Below are 20,567 nucleotides of genomic sequence, written 5' to 3'. Positions count from 1 at the left end.
CTAATTGAGTGGTTCAACTAAAGAGACAATAAAATAAGTATCAAGACTTAAAAATCACTGGGGTTGATTTGTTTAAATTGAAACCTTTAAAAAGAGCATGCCAGTATGGCTGCAATCCATAGAAGAAAATACCGGAAGAACTGATGGTCTCATACCAGAACTAGTTGAAAATAATTTTTGCTGCTTCTAATTACTGTACAACAATGATTTTGCTACTGAGAGGAGAACATCATTTTCTGGAACAGTTTTTACCATAATTAATGATAATGAACTCCATTTTTCATGAAATGATCCCAGTGTTTTGTAAAATGGGCTGTCACTAAACGGTATGTTTTTGTTAGAAAGTGGGCCATTTTCTGTGAAAATATCATTTTTTTTTCCAAGAATTAAAGCGAGTTTTCTGCAAAATGGGTGTTATTAATAGTAAGTACATTTCACTACCATGCAGCATCATGGCTGCCTGTCACTCAAAGAACAAAACTCTTTGTTGCTTGCTAACAGAGATAATAGTTCTTTAAGCCTTTTCTACTCTGTTCTTTTTCTGGTGACTGTGCTTTCAGAACAACAATCTCCTCTGCTCATTAGGTTACCTAAAAGACTGGATGCTATCAACCACTTCAAGGTATTTGAGAGAGTTTATGTCATAGGTGCGCTTACTGCTTACTACTCTTGTGCATCTACTACTCATTCAGTCTTCTTTCTCTATTAGTCTTTCTCTGACACTTCTCATGCATCCACAATTTACATTCAACATACTTGTTAGAATAACTATCTGCTTCTTTTCTTCATATTAATTATAGCCACTTCTTAGATGACAGTAAAGCCCTGACTTCTTTCTTGTCAACCAATGCTTTAATGTTTACCAAGTTTACATTCAGGCTCTTTTGATTTGAAGATTTGCATTTACATTTAGAATTTCTTCCATAAGAACTTTATAATTGGTATACTTAATTTCTTACAAACAGTCAGTCTTAAACTTCTATGTTATGGTCTAGAGCAGGGGTTTTCAAACTTTATATTTCAGGCTTTACCTTTGGGACCCCCTTATAAACGCTTATGAAATTTATACATAAATATTTGCTTAAAATAACATATTTTTACATTTATTTATTTAACAGTATTTAACAAATAGGTTTATTGTCAATTAAAAGATTTTGATTAAAAAACATATATAAAATCAAATTGCCCATAAAAAGTATTTGCTGTCCACAGACCACTGTCTTGTCCTTGCGGACCCCCTGTGGTCCACGGACCACAGTTTGAAAACCCCTGGTCCAGAGGACTATAATAAACCGTAGTGAATTCAGAACTAAACCTGAATGCTAAATCCCTGACTCTTCTCTGAACTCACTGCTGACTCTCACTTTGCTTATGGTGTCTTTACACATAGCTTGCCTAACTCTCACAAGTCATTTAACAACATTGTATTCTTAATGACCATCATGGCACCCTGTCAGAGGTTTTCACCACATTGGTGAATATTAGGTGTAGTGGCTTATTTTTAGTTGAGAACTTCTGTAATTGCCTCACTAGGAAGTGAACATTAATGGTATTGCTTCTTAATATAATCCCAAACTGTCTCATCTAAGTGGATTCTCTTAATCTGTTGTGCTATAAGTTATTTGTTATTTTCATAATTTTACCCATCAATTTCTTACCTTTGTAGTTGCTTCTTTCTGGCGAATCTCTTTTGCCCACATGGGTATAATGGGTCATATCCAATAACTATATCCACTGATGCTAGATCAATCATTGGGTATAAATCAAATTCACAGCAAATTGACTCTGCAAGTAAAGAGCACGTATCCTTCTTTAAATATCTCTAGCAGTATACACTCTGTTATGAGCATTCAAGCAAGACCTCTGGTCTTAGAATAACTGTCTTCCTTCTCTTCATCAGCTTTTGAAGGCTGTGAAAAAGGTTATGGGCACTTCTTTCCTCCCATGGCCAAAACATTAAAAAGCACCCTAGATGGTACAATTGATTATATACCCTATAAGTTAGTGTCTCAGCATGGCCACAATTCAATGATTGAAATCAATTAAAGAACTATAAAAAATTTCCTTTCTTTTTTATTTTATGACTATTAGCCATAGAAAACGCACACACATTAAAATGCTTCCCTTTGTATTTTGTTATGTTTATAGAATCAAGTCATAGGCTTTTGTTGAAAGGTTAAAATGCTCTTCTTATTCCAAGGGTGTTGCGGGTACTCCCAATTTGCGTTCTATGCATGAAAAATTGACTGACTAGAAGGAAATATTATGCACACTTCTTGTACTAGACCAGGTATTTATTATTAACCTTTATGTCAAGATGGAAACCATTCAAATTGTTTTTACAGATTCAATTTGTGAGAATTCTAACATTTATGGAGAGGTATTGTATTGGACACCATTAAGCATATGTGACTAAGCTGTTTAGCCCAGTTATAGTCAGTAAAGCAAATAAACAGTTTGATACTATCTGATTTGTCCTACATTTATGACATGTTTTGCAACTTTTGACTGTTTAATCTGGTTGCCCTTCAACCATACTCATGAGAATCTGAGCTGTTGTCTGTGACAATAAAGTCAATAAGCCAATCATAACAGGACGCTTGTATTTATATAATGTTATTGTTTAGCCCCAGGTCAAGCAGATGTACGAATAAAAGCATTCTAGCTGATATGCTCTCATAATTTATTTACACATAGTGTAAGAGAACATTATCCGATAGATTCTTCTTTGTTTAAGTAACTGAGTGTGGTTTTAGAAAGATTTGACTGCAACTTCTTGCACAGTCATGGGCAAACTTCAGCCATTAATTATAATCATTACATGTCCAGCTAACCACCCTTATTAATACCTGTTGCATTGTAGGTACCTCCCTTGTTTGTTTTTTAAATGTGGGCTCAAATGTAAATTAGTCCTGCAGCCTGCTTGATGATGAACCATGTCTTATGCACCCCTCTTCTTGTAAAAGGTTGCCCTTGCCCATTCTAGCAGGTTGAATGACCACATACAGGGTTCATCATTGACTGTTGGCTTGTCTTAAATTATAAATAAACTATCAGTGTCATTATTTCCTTTTTTCCATGTTGGCAAGGGTTATGTGGGTCCTTATGGTCCAAGTCAGGTTCTGTTTGGAATTATTTCTCTTGATGAGTCACAGACCTCATATGTTTCATTTTTTGCATGATTCCTGTGGATGGATGCCCTTCTAGCAACAACTATTTTACAAAGTTCATTGGGTACACTTTATCATAGCACCAAAACTAAAGAGGTTTTTAGTCCCTACAGGACTGAAGTGGCATTGCTACTTTATTTTGTCTGTGTTGTTTCAAAGTAACATGTCCAACAGGGTGGAAAAAGATGGAATAAGAGAACCAGAGGAAGAGGATAATAGAAAAAAGTAAAAGGAAAGAACTACAATGATAGAAGCAAGGGAGTGATATAGAAGAGGAAGTCAGAGGGAAGAATCAGAACAATTGGAGTGAGAGGATGATAAAGGAGAAGGTAAAAGGCGGCGAGCTGGCAGAAACGTTAGCGCACTGGACGGAATGCTTAGCGGTATTTCGTCTGCCGTTACGTTCTGAGTTCAAATTCCGCCGAGGTCGACTTTGCCTTTCATCCTTTAGGGGTCAATAAAGTACCAGCTGCGTACTGAGGTCGATCTAATCGACTTAATCCCTTTGTCTGTCCTTGTTTGTCCCCTCTATGTTTAGCCCTTTGTGGGCAATAAAGAAGTAAGATAAAGGAGAAGGTAATAGAAGAGTGAATTGAGATAAACAGCTATGTGTTGGTTGTTGGTGAGAAGATTTGATAAGAAGATATAAATGGTAAGAACGAGATAGGTTGATGAAAAAGAGAGTAATGCATGTCATTAATGAATGATGAAAGAGGTAGTAATGGGGAAGTGAGTGAGAGAGGGAGGCTGGGTGGAAGAGAAATAAAGAAGGGAGACAGACAGATCCAATCTCATCCCTTGTTACACAAGTGGTGTGATGGAAGAGAGGTAACAAGGAGACATAGAGATAGGAAAGAGGATCAAACAAAATTGAAACTGGGAGAACGATTGATGGAGATTTAATATGAATGTAATGGTTGAGGGAGACCCAAGTGTAAATATTATATATTCCTGTTTCTACCTCTATTATAATTTTTGCATCCATTTTTCCATGCTTGATTGTGTTCGATAGGTTTTTCTCTATCACAAGACTTCACCACATGTTGTGGTTGGTCTTTTGTCATCTCCTTCATAAGTTTCAGCCTTCCCCATTTCATCCCATTTGTCCCTTCTATAAGTTTCATACATTTGGAGTCCACAACACTTCTTTATACAACTGATATTCTCTAATATTCTCAACAAACCCATGCCAGCATAGCCTCTCTCTTTCACAGTACATCTGTTTCTTATATTCAGCTTTTCTCTCAGCTCATTTCTGTTTTGTCATTCATGCACACTAATATTATATAGCTAGTGGTTTATGCGTACCTCATTTCCTTCAAGTCATCACAACTTTTCTGCATCCTAACCATTATACTTCAAACTTGAGTATCATACAACCTGCACTTCACTTGGAGTGAAACCTTTTTTGACCAACATAAGTAATAGCTCTTTGAACTTTTCCCACCACATTCTTACTGCAGTAACTATACTTTCAAAATGTCAACCTCAATTAATCAGCTACCCAGGTAATAAACGCTATTAACTACTTTTAGGATGCTTTCATGACAGTTGAAAGATTCTATTTCATGTGTTCTTTCCTTTTATTAATTTAAAACTGTTTAAATTTCAGAAATATGGTGAATGATAGCCATAGCAAACTGCACAAAAACGAGGAGCGATTTTCCCCATTTCGACAATGGAGACGTCCAGACCTACCAAGTCGTTGCACTTACCACTCAAGTTCAAAAAAAGTGGAAGATTCACCACATTTGCATAAATCTGTGTAGGTATATTTATAACGTGCTTGTCTTTGTTGCGGTTTTTTTTGTTACTTTTTAACTACTGTGTGGCACCTTAGGCAAATGTCTTCTGCAGTGACCTTACATTGACTAAAACCTTGGGTAAAATTTGGTTGATAGATACTGAGAAAACCTTTCATGTGTATGTGTGTGTGTGTTTAAATATGATTATTTTGTATTTGATAGCATAAAAGACGGTAACATATTAGATGCACCTCAATTTTAGCAGCGCACATTCTGGATAAATTTTTTAGTGTTTTAAAGCATGTAATACAGGCCTAATTTTGAATATAGGACTTGACCCAGGGTAATTTTTTTTTTTTTGAGACGTTCTTTTAGAATGTTATTTGCCATCAAATGCAGTAACATTTTACAGAAGATAAAAACAAAGTAAAGAATTGACAAATGATTAATGATGTTGTCTTACTACAATTAAGCCACTGCTTCATTAAGGTGTGATTATGATCAGAGACATGCACCTACATCTGAATGCAAATATCTAAAATTGAAAAATCCATTCCATAATTTCATAGTCACTTAACTACTAGCATATAGCACTATTCCTCTACTGTCTAACATAATCAAATATCACACTTTATACATTGTTTACAATGATAATTAACCCCCAAAATAAGAATAATTATAAAAAATTAAGGGGTAAAATTCTTTTGCAGTTCTAGATTATTGCTTGCAAAATCTCTTATAACACCAATTATTAAATTTCAACCATCTGGTCAAAATTCCGAAGCAGCATAATAGGACAACCCTTCTTCAAAGTTATTTTGTGTACTGGTAGTCCCGATGGATAAAAATCTTTTATTACATTTTAATTAACGTGTAATATAATGCACGCATATCATGTCATTCACTGTTTTATACATCGTAGTATGATACATGGTAGGAAAACTTACCAGAACAAAAATCCTAAGTGTTGACTGTAGACACGCTCCTTTGCAAATGATCAGCTATTATTTTGTAAACAATGTTTTGAAACTGTTCATGTGTTCGAAAGGAGAGATGTGACTCTCACACTCATAGGTTCCCAAAGTTACTTCATTCAACTATATAACTCAATAGAGGAAGAAGGGGTTGGGTTGGGGTGGGGCGGGGGCAGGTGGATTTAGAGGAGGTTGGACTGATCTCTTGGGGAGAAGGTAGGCCTCTCTATTCCTCTTACAAAACTTACATCCGGGTGCCGAATTTGCCTCAATTGATGGTATTACACAGGTAGAGGGTGGTGATGGGGCAGGGGCAGAAGGAGGAGGTCAAGCATGTCTCTTTAGGAGGGTATAGGCCACCCTATTCCTTCTGCCAAAGTTATCCGGGTGCCAAAGATATCTCAATTGATGGAATTTCTCTGAAAATAGGCGGGTGGGGAGGGACTAAACTTATATACAAACCACCCTAGAGACCTCCTAAACACCCCTACAAAGTTTCATGCCAATCAGCCCAACCGTTTGGCCGTGATGTGAGTACAGACGGACAGACGGACATTATGCCCATTATAGTATGATATGAGCAGAATTTAGGTTAGTTGATCTCAAAGCACACATGAATAGCATATAGATAATAGGTTTAAAAACCCTTTTGGACAGAAAATTGAATGTTGGTCGTGGGACACAAACACATACCTCCTTTCACTTTTTCTATACAAAAGTGGTTTCCAACCCATTAGATATGCATATGTGTGTTGGTTATATATTTATATGTACATGTGTATATATATATATATATATTTATATATATAAATCTTTGTATAATTGTTTGCATGTATGCATGTATATACTTGTTATATTTGTTGTTAGGTTTAATATAAATATATAGGTGTTTATCTATGTACCGATTATTTATTTATGTGTATGTATATATGTACTTATGTAAGTATCACTCTCTCTGAATATATATATATATATATATCTATATACATACACACACATATGTAGTATATATATGTATGTGCGTGTGTGCACACACAAAGCGACAGAGAGAGAAATTCAATATATATATATATATTACTTATCTGCCCTACATAGTTGTTTTTTTACATATGAATTAACCTGATTCAAATATCTGTTTACATATCTATCTTAACATGGTGAAGAGTTAAAGTATATAGTCATTATTGCTGTCTTGCAGTCGTGACTCCTGGTTTAAAAAGTCCACTTCGCTTCTTTTTGGTTTTGTGTTTTAATTCACTGTATGAAACCTTGAGAAAATGTCTTCCTCCATAACTTCGAACTTTGAAGTATATTGTGTTTTCCAACTCTATGCTTTTTGAGAGATCTCTCCCAGATGTAATGCATAACGACTTTTGAAGTATATTGTGTTTTCCAACTCTATGCTTTTTGAGGGATCTCTCCCAGATGTAATGCATAACAAGCTTTTAGTAACATATTTTCATGTGATGTGGCTCATCCAATGGGAAACCAAGCTTACCTACTTTCAAAGGCCTGCCTTTCTAGCTGAATGCTGCTAAAGTTTCACTTGTAGAGGAGATCTGACCAGTTAGATACACTTTCATTCCTATTAACCTCTGGCTGGTGACTTTGCAAGTCTCCAGCTGTTGATCTACAAATATAAACTATGTATAATGTACTGAATGAATTTTTGCTTTTGCTTTGTCTGTCTATTTGTCTCTCTCTATCTATCTACCTATCTCACACACACATGTGTATAAAATCTTACCTTTTATTAATTACTTACATGCACATGTGGCTGTATGGTTGGGATATTTGTTTCCCTTCCACATGTTTTGAATTCAATCCCATTGCTTGGCACCTTGTGCAAGTGTCTTCAGTTGTAGCCCCAGGTTAACTAAAACTTTGTGAGTGGAATTAGATGACAGAAACTGAAAGATGCTCATTGCACATATATACGTGTGTGTGTGTGTGTGTGTGTGTGTGTGTGTGTGTGTGTGTGTGTGTGTGTGTGTGTGTGTGTGTGTGTGTGTGTGTGTGACTCCTTGTCATGATATCATGTAATTATTGTAAATGTGCGTCACTGTCAAACAACATTCTGCAAAGTCGTGTCTAACCATGCGGAAACATTACCTTGCTTGGAAACAGGTGAGGGTTGACAAGAAGAAGGGATCTAACCATGAAAATTTGCTTCAATAAACTCCATCCAACCCATGCAAGCATGGAACAGTGGATGTCAAAATGATAATTGTCAATATCTAACTTCAAATACATAAACTCTATTTCATGTATTATATTTACCTTTTATTTGTACGTTAGGAAGGGCATCCAGTTGTAGAAACTCTGCCAAATCAGATTGGAGCCTGGTGTAGCCACCTGGTTCACCAGTCCTCAGTCAAATCGTCCAGCCCATGCTAGCATGGAAAGCAGATGTTAAACGATGATGATGATGATCACCATGCATGTTTAATTTATGGTGCAAATCTTGTGTTGAATTTTACAGAAATAATAAATATTTTAATGGCATTAACATTTGAAAAGTTTTGTCTTGATTGTTAAAATCTTATTTTATTTTGATTTATTTACATCATTGTTTGCAGTAAACCCCGTCCCAAAATTATGGATACCATTCTACAGAATATTGGTAACACGCCTTTGGTGAGAATAAACAGAATTACTCAGAACGAAGGAGTGAAGTGTGAAGTCTGTAAGTATCTAAATATTTTCTTTAATTTTTGGTATCCATCAAACACTCTTTTGCAGTTCATTAAGTATACACTTACAGCAATAGTTCTGATAGACAGAATATGTTTGGACATGTTTGAGAGCAAATCCATTTTATAAAAGATGAAGTTTGTTGAATCAACAAGGTTTAGCATCATTAACCTTGAGCTTTCTGTACTGAATGACTGTACACTATTGCTTCAATAGATCTAAATAGAGGCACAGGTATGGCTGTGTGGTAAGAAGCTTGCTTCCCAATCATGTTATGTCTCACTGCATGGCACCTTCGGCAAGTGTCTTCTACTATAGCCTTGCACTGACCAAAGCCTTGAGTGGATTTGGTAGACAGAAACTGAGAGAAGCCCGTTGTACATCCTCCTGCCATCACTTGACAACTGATATTGGTGTGTTTATGCCCTCTTAGCAGTTTGGTAAAAGGGGTGGTAAAATAAGTACTAGGGGTCAAATTCTTTGACTAAAACCCTTTAATGCAGTGATCCAGCATGACCACAGTCAAATGACAGAAACCAGTAGAAGAAAAGAATAAAGAATAGTAAATGTTCGAGAATTTAGTTATTGGATTCTGACAGTGCTGGGGCACTGTCTTGAAGGGTTTTATTGAACTAATTGATCCCAGTACATGTTCCCCCCCCCCTGTTAAATGTGGTATTTATTCCATCAGTCTTTTGCTGAACTATTAAAGTACCAGGGATGTAAACAAACTAATATTGGTTGTCAAGCGGTTGGGCAGGGGCAAACACAAACCCACACATACATAGATATACATGTATACAATGGGCTTCTACGTGTTCCGTCAAGCAAATTCCCTCTCAAGACATTGGCAGGCTCAGAGCTGGGAGCTATAAGTGTTATTGTAGAAGACACTTGCCTGAAGTGCCTCACACTGGGACTGAACTCAAAACCATGTGGTTGCAGCCATTCCTGCACATAACTAAATGTTAATTATTATAAATTTTGTACTATGCAAATATTAGCCAGTTTAAGTCTTAATAAGTTTTTAACCTCTAATTTGCATATAGAGTTACAAGGTAAAATCTAACTTTGTGGTATTGAATATCTGCTCCAACATTTCATTTTTGTTATTGCTTTTTATGTTCTGAATTTGAATCTTGCCAAGGTCAATTTTGTCTTTCATTCTTCAGGAGATGATAGGCAAAAGAAGTAGCCTAGTATTAAGGCTGGCTTAATAGATTATATATCCCTCTATCATACTTTAGCTTCTCAACATATGACATAAAGCCACCTCCCCTTCTCAAATACTCCTCCCGTACATACTTTGAAGTGAGAGCTTTTTCCTTTTCCTTGTTCTTTTTCTTGTCATGTTGTTATGTATATCTATAATATAAAGAAGGGTGAGAACTTACCCTATAGTTTCCAAAGATGGCGAGATAAACGTTTGTCAATGACTGTTTGGCAGAAATGAAATAACGTTGGTATGGATAACCAAATATATATATACAGGAAGTTAGTATAGTACGAGACAGGTAACCTCGTTCACTTCCTGTTAATGAGCAAGGCAGGTAATCTCATACTTCCTGTAAAAAAGATGAGTGGGGAAGACAGCGAGAGCTTGGCGTGAATAGAACCAGAACGAGAGACGGAGCTGCATACGGGTCGGACCATTCACTATCTACCTTGAAACCATTGAGACTGAACATAATCTCCATATATGGACATTTACTTCCCTGTTTGAACACTTTGTTGTTGCGATCAGAAGTTTACCCCTTTTTCTTACATTATTAATTTGTCTGATCATAACAATGTCTTGTAAGTTACTTGGCAATGCTGCTAGTGCTGGTAGCATAAGAAAAAGCACTCAATACACACTGTAATGTGGTTGGCATTAGAAAGGACATCCAGCCATAGAAAGCATGCCATAGCTGACACAGGAACTTAGTACAGCTCTGCAGCTTGTTGGATCCTGTCAAGCCTTCCAACCCATGCCAGCATGGAAAAACAGATGTTAAATGATAATGATGATGATGATGAATTGACAAAAATCCTTTGCGTTTTGAACTCAAATCTCATCAAAGCCAACTTTTATTCTTCTGGATCTGTGAAGTACTAGTCAAGCATGGGGACTAATTCGATCAACTAACGCTTACCCCAATTTGCTCCCCTTGTGCTCGAAGCAGAAATTATTATTTATATTATTGTTGCTTTTTGAATTTGCTTGTGTCATATTTCTGGCAATAACATCTATTATTCCCTCCAGACTCCTTTTTTAACTGCAATTAGGCCTTGCAGATTGTTATTTTATTTTTATGCCAGATTATAAGAAAGAATACTTTACATTTAAGAAACTTCAACAGTCTCACTTAATGGTGCCTATATCTCCTAAGAATATTTCCTTATTTGCATAGTAATAATGTATAAGTTATGCTTGAAGTGGTAAAAGGTATTCTTAAAAACAATTTCCTTAATCTTTTTCTAATTGTATTTCTAATGAAATACATTGCTGATATCTTTTATCTTGTTTCTGTCATTGAATTGCAGCCATGTTGTGGGTTTGGTGGAATAAATCAACCAGAGTACTTTTTTTTGAGTCTGGCATTATTCTCTTGGTCACTTTTGCTGAACCACTAAGTTACAGGGACATAAATAAACTAACACTGGTTGTCATGTAATGAAGGGGACAAACACAGCAACACACACACTTACATACATAGCTATGATGGTATTCCTCACAGTTTCCATTCACCAAATTCACTCACAAGGCATTGATCAGCATGGGGCTATAACAGAAGACTCTTGCCCAAAGTGTCATAGGAACTGAACCCAAAACTAGATGGTTGCAAAGTGAGTTTCCTAATCACACAGCCATGCCTGTTCCTGCATGTTTTAATTAATTTTTAATATAATCAATAATTTTGATGAATTTAATAAATAACTTTTTACATGTATTGAAATATTAAACTGGTGTTTGGAACATCTGTTCATTTGTTTGTTTAATGTCTGTTTTTCCATGCTAGTAGAGCTTGGATGAAAATTGATTTTAATTTAAGATTTTATGACCAGATGCTCTTATTACCAATCCTTAACTGTTTTTCTTTTAAGTAAGGGATTTTTTGAATTCCAGAATAGTTAGGAAGCATAGAGCTATGGTCATAATGTTAACAAGGAAGGTCAACATCATTGTTTTTGTTTTTTGTTTTCATTTTTGCACATTCACATTCATCTATACATCAATCAACGTTCTCATTTTGTATCTTCTTTTCATGCTGGCATGGTTTGGATGGTTTGACAGGCTTCAACAAGTTCTCAGTTCTGGTTTGGTTTCTATGGCTTCCTAACACCAACTAATTTACAAAATGTACTGGGAGCATTTTTGTCATCATACCAACTGTGTAGAGGTTGCCTTGCCCTTCACTCTCAATACTGAAGAGTCTTCTCAAATCTGTGTTGTTTCTAGTATATATTCAAAAGAGTAAGGCAGTGAACTGGCAGAATTGTTAGCATGCCAGTCAGAATGCTTAGCAGCATTTCATCTATCTTTATGTTCTGAATTCAAATTCCCCTGAAGTCAACTTTACCTTTCATCCTTTTGGGGTCAATAAAACAAGTACCAGTCGAACATTGGGTGATGTAATTGACTTACTCCCTTCCAGGAACTTGCTGGCCTTGTGCCAAAATTTGAAACCAATATATAATCAAAGGGCTTCTTACAACTTCCATCTACCAAATATACTCACAGGGTTTTGGTTAGTCCAGAGCTATGGTAGAAAACACTTTGTCAAGGATCTATGCAGTAGGATTAAACCCAAAGTCACATCAAACTTCTTGACTTCACAGCCTGGCCTGTGCCTAAAAATCATGAATGTCTTTAATATACATATGAACGCTTTAAAACCAATGACTTTCTAACAAAATATCAGTCTCAAGTAGATTGCTTTCAAAAGGGTTAATGTAATTGCTTGTCTTTGTTAAAAGGTTCAGTCAGTTTCTGATTGAAACTTTTATAAAGAATTTGATAAGACTTTTGAGAAAAATTTCTGTCAATTTTTAATATAGAAACAATTTTAAAAATCTAGCAAAACCCATTTAAATATTCTTTTGTTCTTTTATATTCTTATTGTTTTGCATGTTAATTGAATTTTTACTTTTCTTTTTCTGTTTCCTAGAACCTTAGAATTTTAACTGAATGTTTCTGCCACATTATAATGGACCTTTCTTTTCATTGGTTTCAGTGGCCAAGTGTGAATTCTTTAATTCTGGTGGCAGTGTAAAAGATAGGATTGGCTTGCGCATGGTAGAGGAAGCTGAAGAGAAGGGCTACTTGAAATCTGGAGATGTTTTGATTGAACCTACATCAGGAAACACAGGTCAGATTCACATTTTACATATCTTTTTTTATTTATTTCATTTCAGATAATTATCTAGTAAATACATTGATGTATTTTGATCTGCTTCAACCCTGATCAAACACACCTATGATCAAAGACATTCCAGTTATGACCATCTCATTTTTATTTGTAAGATGGTGTATCTTGGAGGGAGATATGATGCTCAAACTGCTATTTGTAGCAGCTTAAGTGATCATATACAGCAGGGGCCAACAAACTATTACTCAAAGCTTCATTTTATTTGGCCTGTCAACAATACTGAACATCTAATGTTGCAGACCGAAATTCTTTTTTTTTTATTCACCCGTCTTTAGTGAGCAAAGAATAAGATTCTCTCCAGTTCATTCCTATATTAAAAGTAATATCTTCATAGTACTTGCTGAAATAGTGATGCATGAATCACTAAGTAAATGTACAAGAACAATTTTTATTTTAGACTGAAAACTAATGCTAATGATTGACTTTCTCTTTCCACTTGGAAAGGAAAGTAAGTGCTCCCTCCCAGTGAATTTGTGAAAAGATAGATGACTCTGGTGAAATGGTTAGTGGGAATGACCCTCCACTAAGTATGTGTCTGTAGATTGAAGAGCTGGAGAGAGGGCTTGTACTTTTGGTGGTCAGGGTAATCCTGGATTTGTGGGGTTCCTTGATTGGCCCTGTTTTCAGTTACTCCTGCATCAGAAGGACTGCATCCCTCATGTTATCACATACCTTGTATACTATATATATATTTTTTACATTTCACTGACTTTTCTTTCTCACCATCCTATATGTAAATCCCTACAAAAATTGTTTTTGGTCCTTGTGATGTCCCCCTCACTTATGTCCCTGTGGCTAATAAAGGAAACTACTATAATCATCATCATCATCATCATCATCATCATCATCATTATTATTATTGGTGGTGGTGGTGTTTATTTTATTTTCCTTGCCTTGGCTTGATTGAAAAGTTTGTGGAAGAGTTTGATAAGTTAACATGTGAAGAGTAAACAATCTGACATTTCAGGTTTCTGCTCTTTGTCTGAGAGAGGGGGACGTGGCTGGGTGGGTGAGTTATTTTTGGAAAGTAAAATGGTTTTGTGAATAAGTTACTTAGATGCACCATCATCATCATCTTTTAGCGTCCACTTTTTCTTGCTTGCATGGGTCAAACAGAATTTGCTGAGGCAGTTTTTCTATGGTTAGATGCCCTTCCTGACACCAACCCTCACCTGTTTCTAAGCAAGGTAATATTTCCCTATGGTCAGACATGTTTTTCAGAGAAGATTTGAAATAAACAAAATGAAAAACAATGTTTAAGTTAATGTTAATATATTTAATGCAGGAAGCTTAAAAAAAAGAAAACAGAAATAAATATATTGTGAGAGAAAAAAAAATCAATATTAGTTACTGACTAATATTATTTTCATTTTACTAGCATACATGGAGGACAACTTCAAGCATGTTTCAATCTTATCATGACCTCATCTTTAAAAAAAACCTTGACACTATTCACTGAAGTTGTGTGAAAGAATCACAAAGTAACTGTAGAAGATTGTGCAATGGTTTGCATATAAAAAAATATATAATTGTCTAGAAGAATAAGTAATTAAGAAACACTCTCCAAATGAGAAACAGTAATGAAATTAGTTATAACATTTAATGCAGGTGACACAAAAAAAAAATTAACTAGAAATTATTTCATTATTAGGGCCTTTTCATCTCTCTATGTAATAATAATTTATTTTGTTTTTTAGGAATTGGTATTGCTCTTTCTGCAGCAGTCAAAGGCTACCGGTGCATCATAGTGTTGCCAGAGAAAATGAGTACAGAAAAAGTTAGTTTGTTACATAATTTTTCACTTAAAACACAATATTTTGACTGTTTTATTTAAGTTTTTCCAGAAAGTTGAACATAAATAAGTATCTATGCACTCTTACTAAGTTGTTTAATAGTTTGTTTATATGAAGTCTTGGTCAGAGAGGATTACAACAATTGCTGTGATGCCCAAAAGTTTGATAGTTCACATGTTGTCATTACTACTGCATTGTAATGCTGATATATTTTACTGTAAATGCCTGAGTCAATTTATCTGTAAACCACCATCATCATCGTTTAATGTCTGCTTTCCATGCTGGCATGGGTTAAATGGTTTGACTGAAAAATGGTAAGCCAGGGAGCTGCTCCAGGTTCCAATCTGATTTGGCAAAGTTTCTACGACTGGATGCCCTTCCTAATGCCAACTACTCCAAGAGTGTAGTGGGTGCTTTTTATGTGCCACTAGCATGGGTGCCATTGACATGACACCAGCATCAGTCATGATTATGATCTTACTTGGCTTGACAGGTCTACACCAGCATGGTATATCACCAGAGGTCTTAGTCACCTGTCATTACCTCCATGAGGCCCAATGCTACAGGTTACTGTTGTCTCCCTTGCCACCAACCACTTCCTACCCATCAATTCAACATGTGAGATTGTTAATACAGACATTTTTTTTCTGTTTTCATTCCCTTCTGAAGAATGTAGGCTTGAAGCATCAAAAATTCTTCCATTTACCTGAGCATCGCACCTTGTTTGTTGTTCTCTCATTTGCCTCTGACTTGTGTTTTTTTTTTTTGTTTTCTGTACATTTTGAACCATATAGCTTTTATATGTAGGTTGACGTCCTCCGTGGTCTTGGTGCTGAAATTGTGAGAACCCCTACCAGTGCAGCATTTGATTCACCAGAATCTCACATTGGTGTGGCTCGCCGTTTAATGGAAGAAATTCCAAATGCACATATCCTTGATCAGGTAAATATTTTCATCATCATTGGCTAAAGTAGAGACAAAGCAATGGGCTGAAGTGGGTTAGGCATAAGGAAGGGCACTCAATGATTTAGTGTAAGGGGACAAGTCAACAACAGCATGAGTCTTATTCAATAGCACAAAGGTACAGTTAATGTACATATTAAAGAAATGCATGCTTTTCTCTTAAATGCACACTTAAAACTTTCACAGTTCCTATATATGCTATATCTCAATGTATGATGATCTCTCATAATGATCATGTATTAACATTATAGAATACTAAAGGCCAGACTTTCTCCTCAGAGCCAGATACTACTTGAGCTCTGAACAATCACAAGCCCTATACAATGTAAAAATGCATTCCATATTGTAATACTACATACATATCTAGGATGTAATTTCATAACCTCTACTGTTGTATATGTGTTCAAAAGTAGTTTGTATTTTGTGATAAAGAACAACTCTTTACTAATTCATTGACTATAGGTTGTATCGTCCCTGAATTGATAGAGGGGAAAAATTCTGAAGCTTGGATTTTTGTTACTGGTGCAAATGTTGATGTGTTGGCTGAATGCTATTTTTCTGTTGGGTTTATGTTCATTTTTTCCTCTGTCAGCTCTCACACCTCTTTGGTCTTTTGACGTGTTGGGGGCTGGACCAATATCATTTCCCTCATTTGTAGTCCCTCAGTCGTGACTTTTGTTTTGTTCTTTTGAGGGACTGTTGGACCCTGGAAGCTTTCTCCATCCTTTTTGTCATCCTTGGTTCAGTTACCTCCCAGGATGATGTCAAGGGTGTCTATATGCTGTCTGATTAGAGCATAAGAAAGGAGGAATTCACGTTTCTTCTACTCTATCTGGACTGTGGTTTATGGGAAAATCATTACTTTCAAGTGCTGCTGCAATGATGTTGTTGGGTGGGTCACCTTTGGCAATCATCCAAGCATGCATGAACAATTCCAGCTCTTTTGTTGACCAATTCCATAATATCTTTACTAGAGATATGGGGCAAGAGAGGGAGGGGGAAAGTGAAATAGTGGGATAGAGAGATGAGGAGATTGACCTGAGAGGGATACAGGGGAAAGAGGGAGAGAGAGAGCGAAATAGAGGAACAGAGAGGAGAGACAAGGAGATTGACCTGAGAGGGAAAGAAGATGGTAGGTCAGTGCAGGGTGGACATAGAGTAAGAAAGAAAGAGCAAAACAGGGGTGCAAGAGAGAGTGAGTGAAATGGGTGGGGCAGAGAGAGGAACTGAGAGACAAGGAGATTTACCTGAGAGAAAGGGAGTGAGACAGAGGTGCAAGAGAGTGAGAGTGAAATGGGGAGGGCAGAGAGAGGAAATGAGAGACAGATTTACCAAAGAGAGAAAGAGAATGGCAGATCAACAGAGAGGGAGATAAGAAAGGGAAGCGAGACAGGTGTGAGGGAAATGGGGGGGGGGGAAGAGAGGAACTGAGAGACAAGGAGATTTATCAGAGAGAGAAAGAGAATGGCAGATCAACACAGTGGGAGAAGACGGAGAGGAGGTTTTATTGATATGAACATGCGTAGATATACCCACACAGCTAGATATTGTTTGTATATCTACATTAGCATAACTTTACTAGGTAGGATTGTATAGTTATGGACATGTAGATATTATATGTATATCTACACCAGCATAAACTTTACAAGGAGTGGAGTAAACAGATTGACAAGGATTAGGGGGAGGGGAAAGACGATGCATGGACAAGCAACCCATATATTCATATTCATATATAGACGCACACGCACACACACACACATATAGATACACATGAATGTGTGTATGATAAAGTGTCACAAAAAGTCACATAAAAAAACTGCCGAAAACAATCAGAGTAATGAAAACTTGAGAATCCAAAATTTCAGGATTGTGGGTCCGGATGCAGCCCGGAATGTTTTTAATTTACTCACGGAGTCAGCCTGAGTCCAAAATGGTATGATATGTTAGGATATGGCCTCTAGGAGTAAAGTTGAAAAAGTGCTACACACTGACACACTGACATTATATTTATTATATTATATTAAGGAGATGAGTTGACAGAATTGTTAGCATGCAGGCTGAAATGCTTAGTGGTATTTCGTCCGCCGTTAGGTTTTGAGTTCGAATTCTACTGAGTTCGACTTTGCCTTTCATCCTTTTTGGGGGGGTCAATAGAATTTGTACCAGTTACATACTGGGGTAAACGTAATCGACTTAATCCCTTCCCCCAAAATTCGAGGCCTTGTGCTTCCAGTAGAAAGGATTTATTAAAGTTGAAAAGTGTGACACACTGACATTCACATTTATTAAATTAGATATGTTTAATTTTGGGTAAACTTTATTTCAATTAAAGTGTATTTTATACATATGTGTGTGTGTATTAAAGAAAACAAAAAATAAAACAAAAATGATAGTGTTCAGTAGCACCACCCTTATTGTATGTGTATATATATATATGTGTGTGTATGTATATATATGTGTGTGTATATATGTATATGTAAGTGTATGTATATATATATATATATATATATACATATATATATATATATATATAAGTGTATGTATGTATGTATGTGTATATATATATATTTCATATATATTTCAGTATCGTAATGCCATGAATCCAGTTGCACATTATGATGGCACTGCTGAAGAAATTTTACGAGATACAGATGGTAAGTTTGTTGATTTGTCTTTCCCTTTTACATATAAAAACACTTAGAGAAAATTTTGTTCTCAGATTGATATGCTAAAGGTATTGGATAAATGATCCCTCTATAGGTGAAACTTCATTTTAGTGAACACCCAGTGAACTAAATGTAGATTGATGATTAGTAAAAGTTGTGAAAGTCATGTATGAGAATGGTGTTTGCAAGATTAGGTAGGATTGGTGATGAAGTATTTTGAAAATAAGTCTGTACACAAAATCTGGTTCTTTGTCTACCTTTTATTCATTCTGGTCCTTGAGAATGCAATAGTTCAAGAGGACTGATCATCCTAACAATGAAGCTGATGATCTAGTTCTAATGGCAGAATCTGTTCAAAAGTTGAAGTAAAGATTCCAAATCTTGGATAATAGTTTAAGCAGCCTAAAAGTCAGTATATGAAAGACTAAAGTGGTTGTTATGCAAGAAAACCTGAATCCCAGAGCCACCTGGGAAGTGGTCTTGCTTGATGCCTTGACAAATGGTAGGATAGAAAGTCAATACTTAGTACCCAGTGCATACAACATGTGCAGAAATATTTTTGTGTGGTTGGTAAAGTCAAGACTAGATTTACTAACGTGAAAAAGGAGAAAATTAATTTGAACATTAGTCGAGCATCATGAGACAAAGAGCACAGAAGAACAAACTTTTCAATAGTTAAAAATTAGCAAAATCACTCCAGCCCTTGTAGAATAATTTAATAATTAGAGCTCATGTAGAATGATTTGAAAGTAAATCATATAATCTGAAACAAATTCAACAGCTTCAAATGGTTGTGTTACTCAAAAAAGAAAAGTAAATATACAAATATACACACTCACACACACACATGCTTGTGCACACACACATGCATGCTCATGCACATGCATGTGCACATGCACACACACACACATGCATGCACACACACACACATGCATGCGCACACATGTGCACATGCTCACACACACACACATTAATGATATTTACTGTCTAAATTTAGATAGTAGCAGAGATGTAAGCCATAACCAGTTGGACTAATTTTTCTCTTCATTTTATTCGGACTTAATTGACGCGAGTGCAAATATCACTAATCTGACATTGTCACTTTGACTTTTTCAGGTAAAATTGACATGCTTGTTATGGGAGCTGGAACTGGAGGTACAATTACAGGTGTTGCCCGAAAGATTAAGGAAAAATGTCCAAACTGTCAAGTGAGTATATCTGAACAGAAGAAAAATATAGTTTTGCACAGATATTTAATATATCTAATCAATTTTTAAAAATGGTAGTCAAATTGCTGGTTAGTAGTAATTAATCTACACTACCAGTTTAGCAACATAAAACCTCAAAGAATTAAGCTGGACTGGATTCCCTTATTGTTTTGATGAATGAGGGTTCAATGTTTTGTTGTGCCATCTCTTGTGGGAATTCAGGCACATCTGGTTGTCTACATTGCATAAGTGGTTTTCGTCATTTGGAAGTAGACTGAACCCAGCTCTGTGTCAGGCTATTTTCTCCTTCAGGGCATTAATCTTGGCTGCTTCAAGTTGGAAATGCCTTGGTAGCAAGAGCTTCTATGAGCTCAGTTTAGTGCCTCCAGTTCCCATGTCTTCAAGTTTCTCTTGCAGATTTTCCACCAAGTCTTTAGAGTGTTCTTATAATGGAGCAGTGGGTGACCTTGGTGCCTGACACCAAAGCTAAGCTGACTATAAAAGGGGGCTTTAGACAAGCTTATGTCTTCCATGCAGGCTACATGGACAACCAACAACAGTTGGCCTTTGGTATGGAAACTCTTTATGCCTAGAATATCACATCTTTCCAGAACCTGTGTTGGATACTCTGTCCTGTCACTTGATGTTGCAAATTGAATGGAAGGTAGCCATTTAAATGTGAGAATTAATTATTTGAAATTGTTCCCAGGCAAAATAGCTAAATAATAAAGTTAGCAATTATATAAATGCAAAGATATTTCTATTCTCAACTTTTCCTATATTTTACATCAATTATTCTTTCTCATGAGGATCCCCCTCACTTTTACTTAAAACTATTTTTACTCTTCTAAATGTTTCACTGTTTACTACTTTGCTTGCTCTCTCTCTCCGTCCGTCCCTCCCTCCGTCCCTCTCTCTCTCTCCCTCCCTCTCTCCCTCCCT

The 20,567-nt window shown here is 36.1% G+C and overlaps 1 protein-coding gene and 1 long non-coding RNA gene across 3 annotated transcripts in view; one reads left to right on the top strand and one right to left on the bottom strand.

Moving 5' to 3' along the window:
• Nucleotides 1-6,572, bottom strand: part of LOC128247904 (uncharacterized) — a 14,523-nt gene extending 7,951 nt beyond the window's left edge. For both annotated transcript variants that reach the window (XR_008264226.1, XR_008264227.1), the window contains exons 1-2: nucleotides 5,863-6,572; nucleotides 1,659-1,785 (exon numbers count right to left, since the gene is read on the bottom strand). This is a non-coding gene — a long non-coding RNA (uncharacterized LOC128247904). The remainder of the gene's footprint in view (nucleotides 1-1,658; nucleotides 1,786-5,862) is intronic.
• Nucleotides 1-20,567, top strand: part of LOC106872868 (cystathionine beta-synthase) — a 40,832-nt gene that overhangs the window by 8,731 nt on the left and 11,534 nt on the right. The window contains exons 2-8 of the mRNA XM_014920006.2: nucleotides 4,783-4,935; nucleotides 8,469-8,575; nucleotides 12,801-12,935; nucleotides 14,693-14,772; nucleotides 15,596-15,730; nucleotides 18,336-18,405; nucleotides 19,534-19,625. Of these exons, the coding sequence (XP_014775492.1) occupies nucleotides 4,783-4,935; nucleotides 8,469-8,575; nucleotides 12,801-12,935; nucleotides 14,693-14,772; nucleotides 15,596-15,730; nucleotides 18,336-18,405; nucleotides 19,534-19,625 (772 nt within the window). The remainder of the gene's footprint in view (nucleotides 1-4,782; nucleotides 4,936-8,468; nucleotides 8,576-12,800; nucleotides 12,936-14,692; nucleotides 14,773-15,595; nucleotides 15,731-18,335; nucleotides 18,406-19,533; nucleotides 19,626-20,567) is intronic.

This window comes from Octopus bimaculoides, chromosome 5 (genome assembly GCF_001194135.2).
Source record: "Octopus bimaculoides isolate UCB-OBI-ISO-001 chromosome 5, ASM119413v2, whole genome shotgun sequence".
NCBI lineage: Eukaryota > Metazoa > Mollusca > Cephalopoda > Octopoda > Octopodidae > Octopus > Octopus bimaculoides.
The sequence above is the reverse complement of the archived record's forward strand: the minus strand, read 5'-3'. Positions and strand labels throughout refer to the sequence as shown.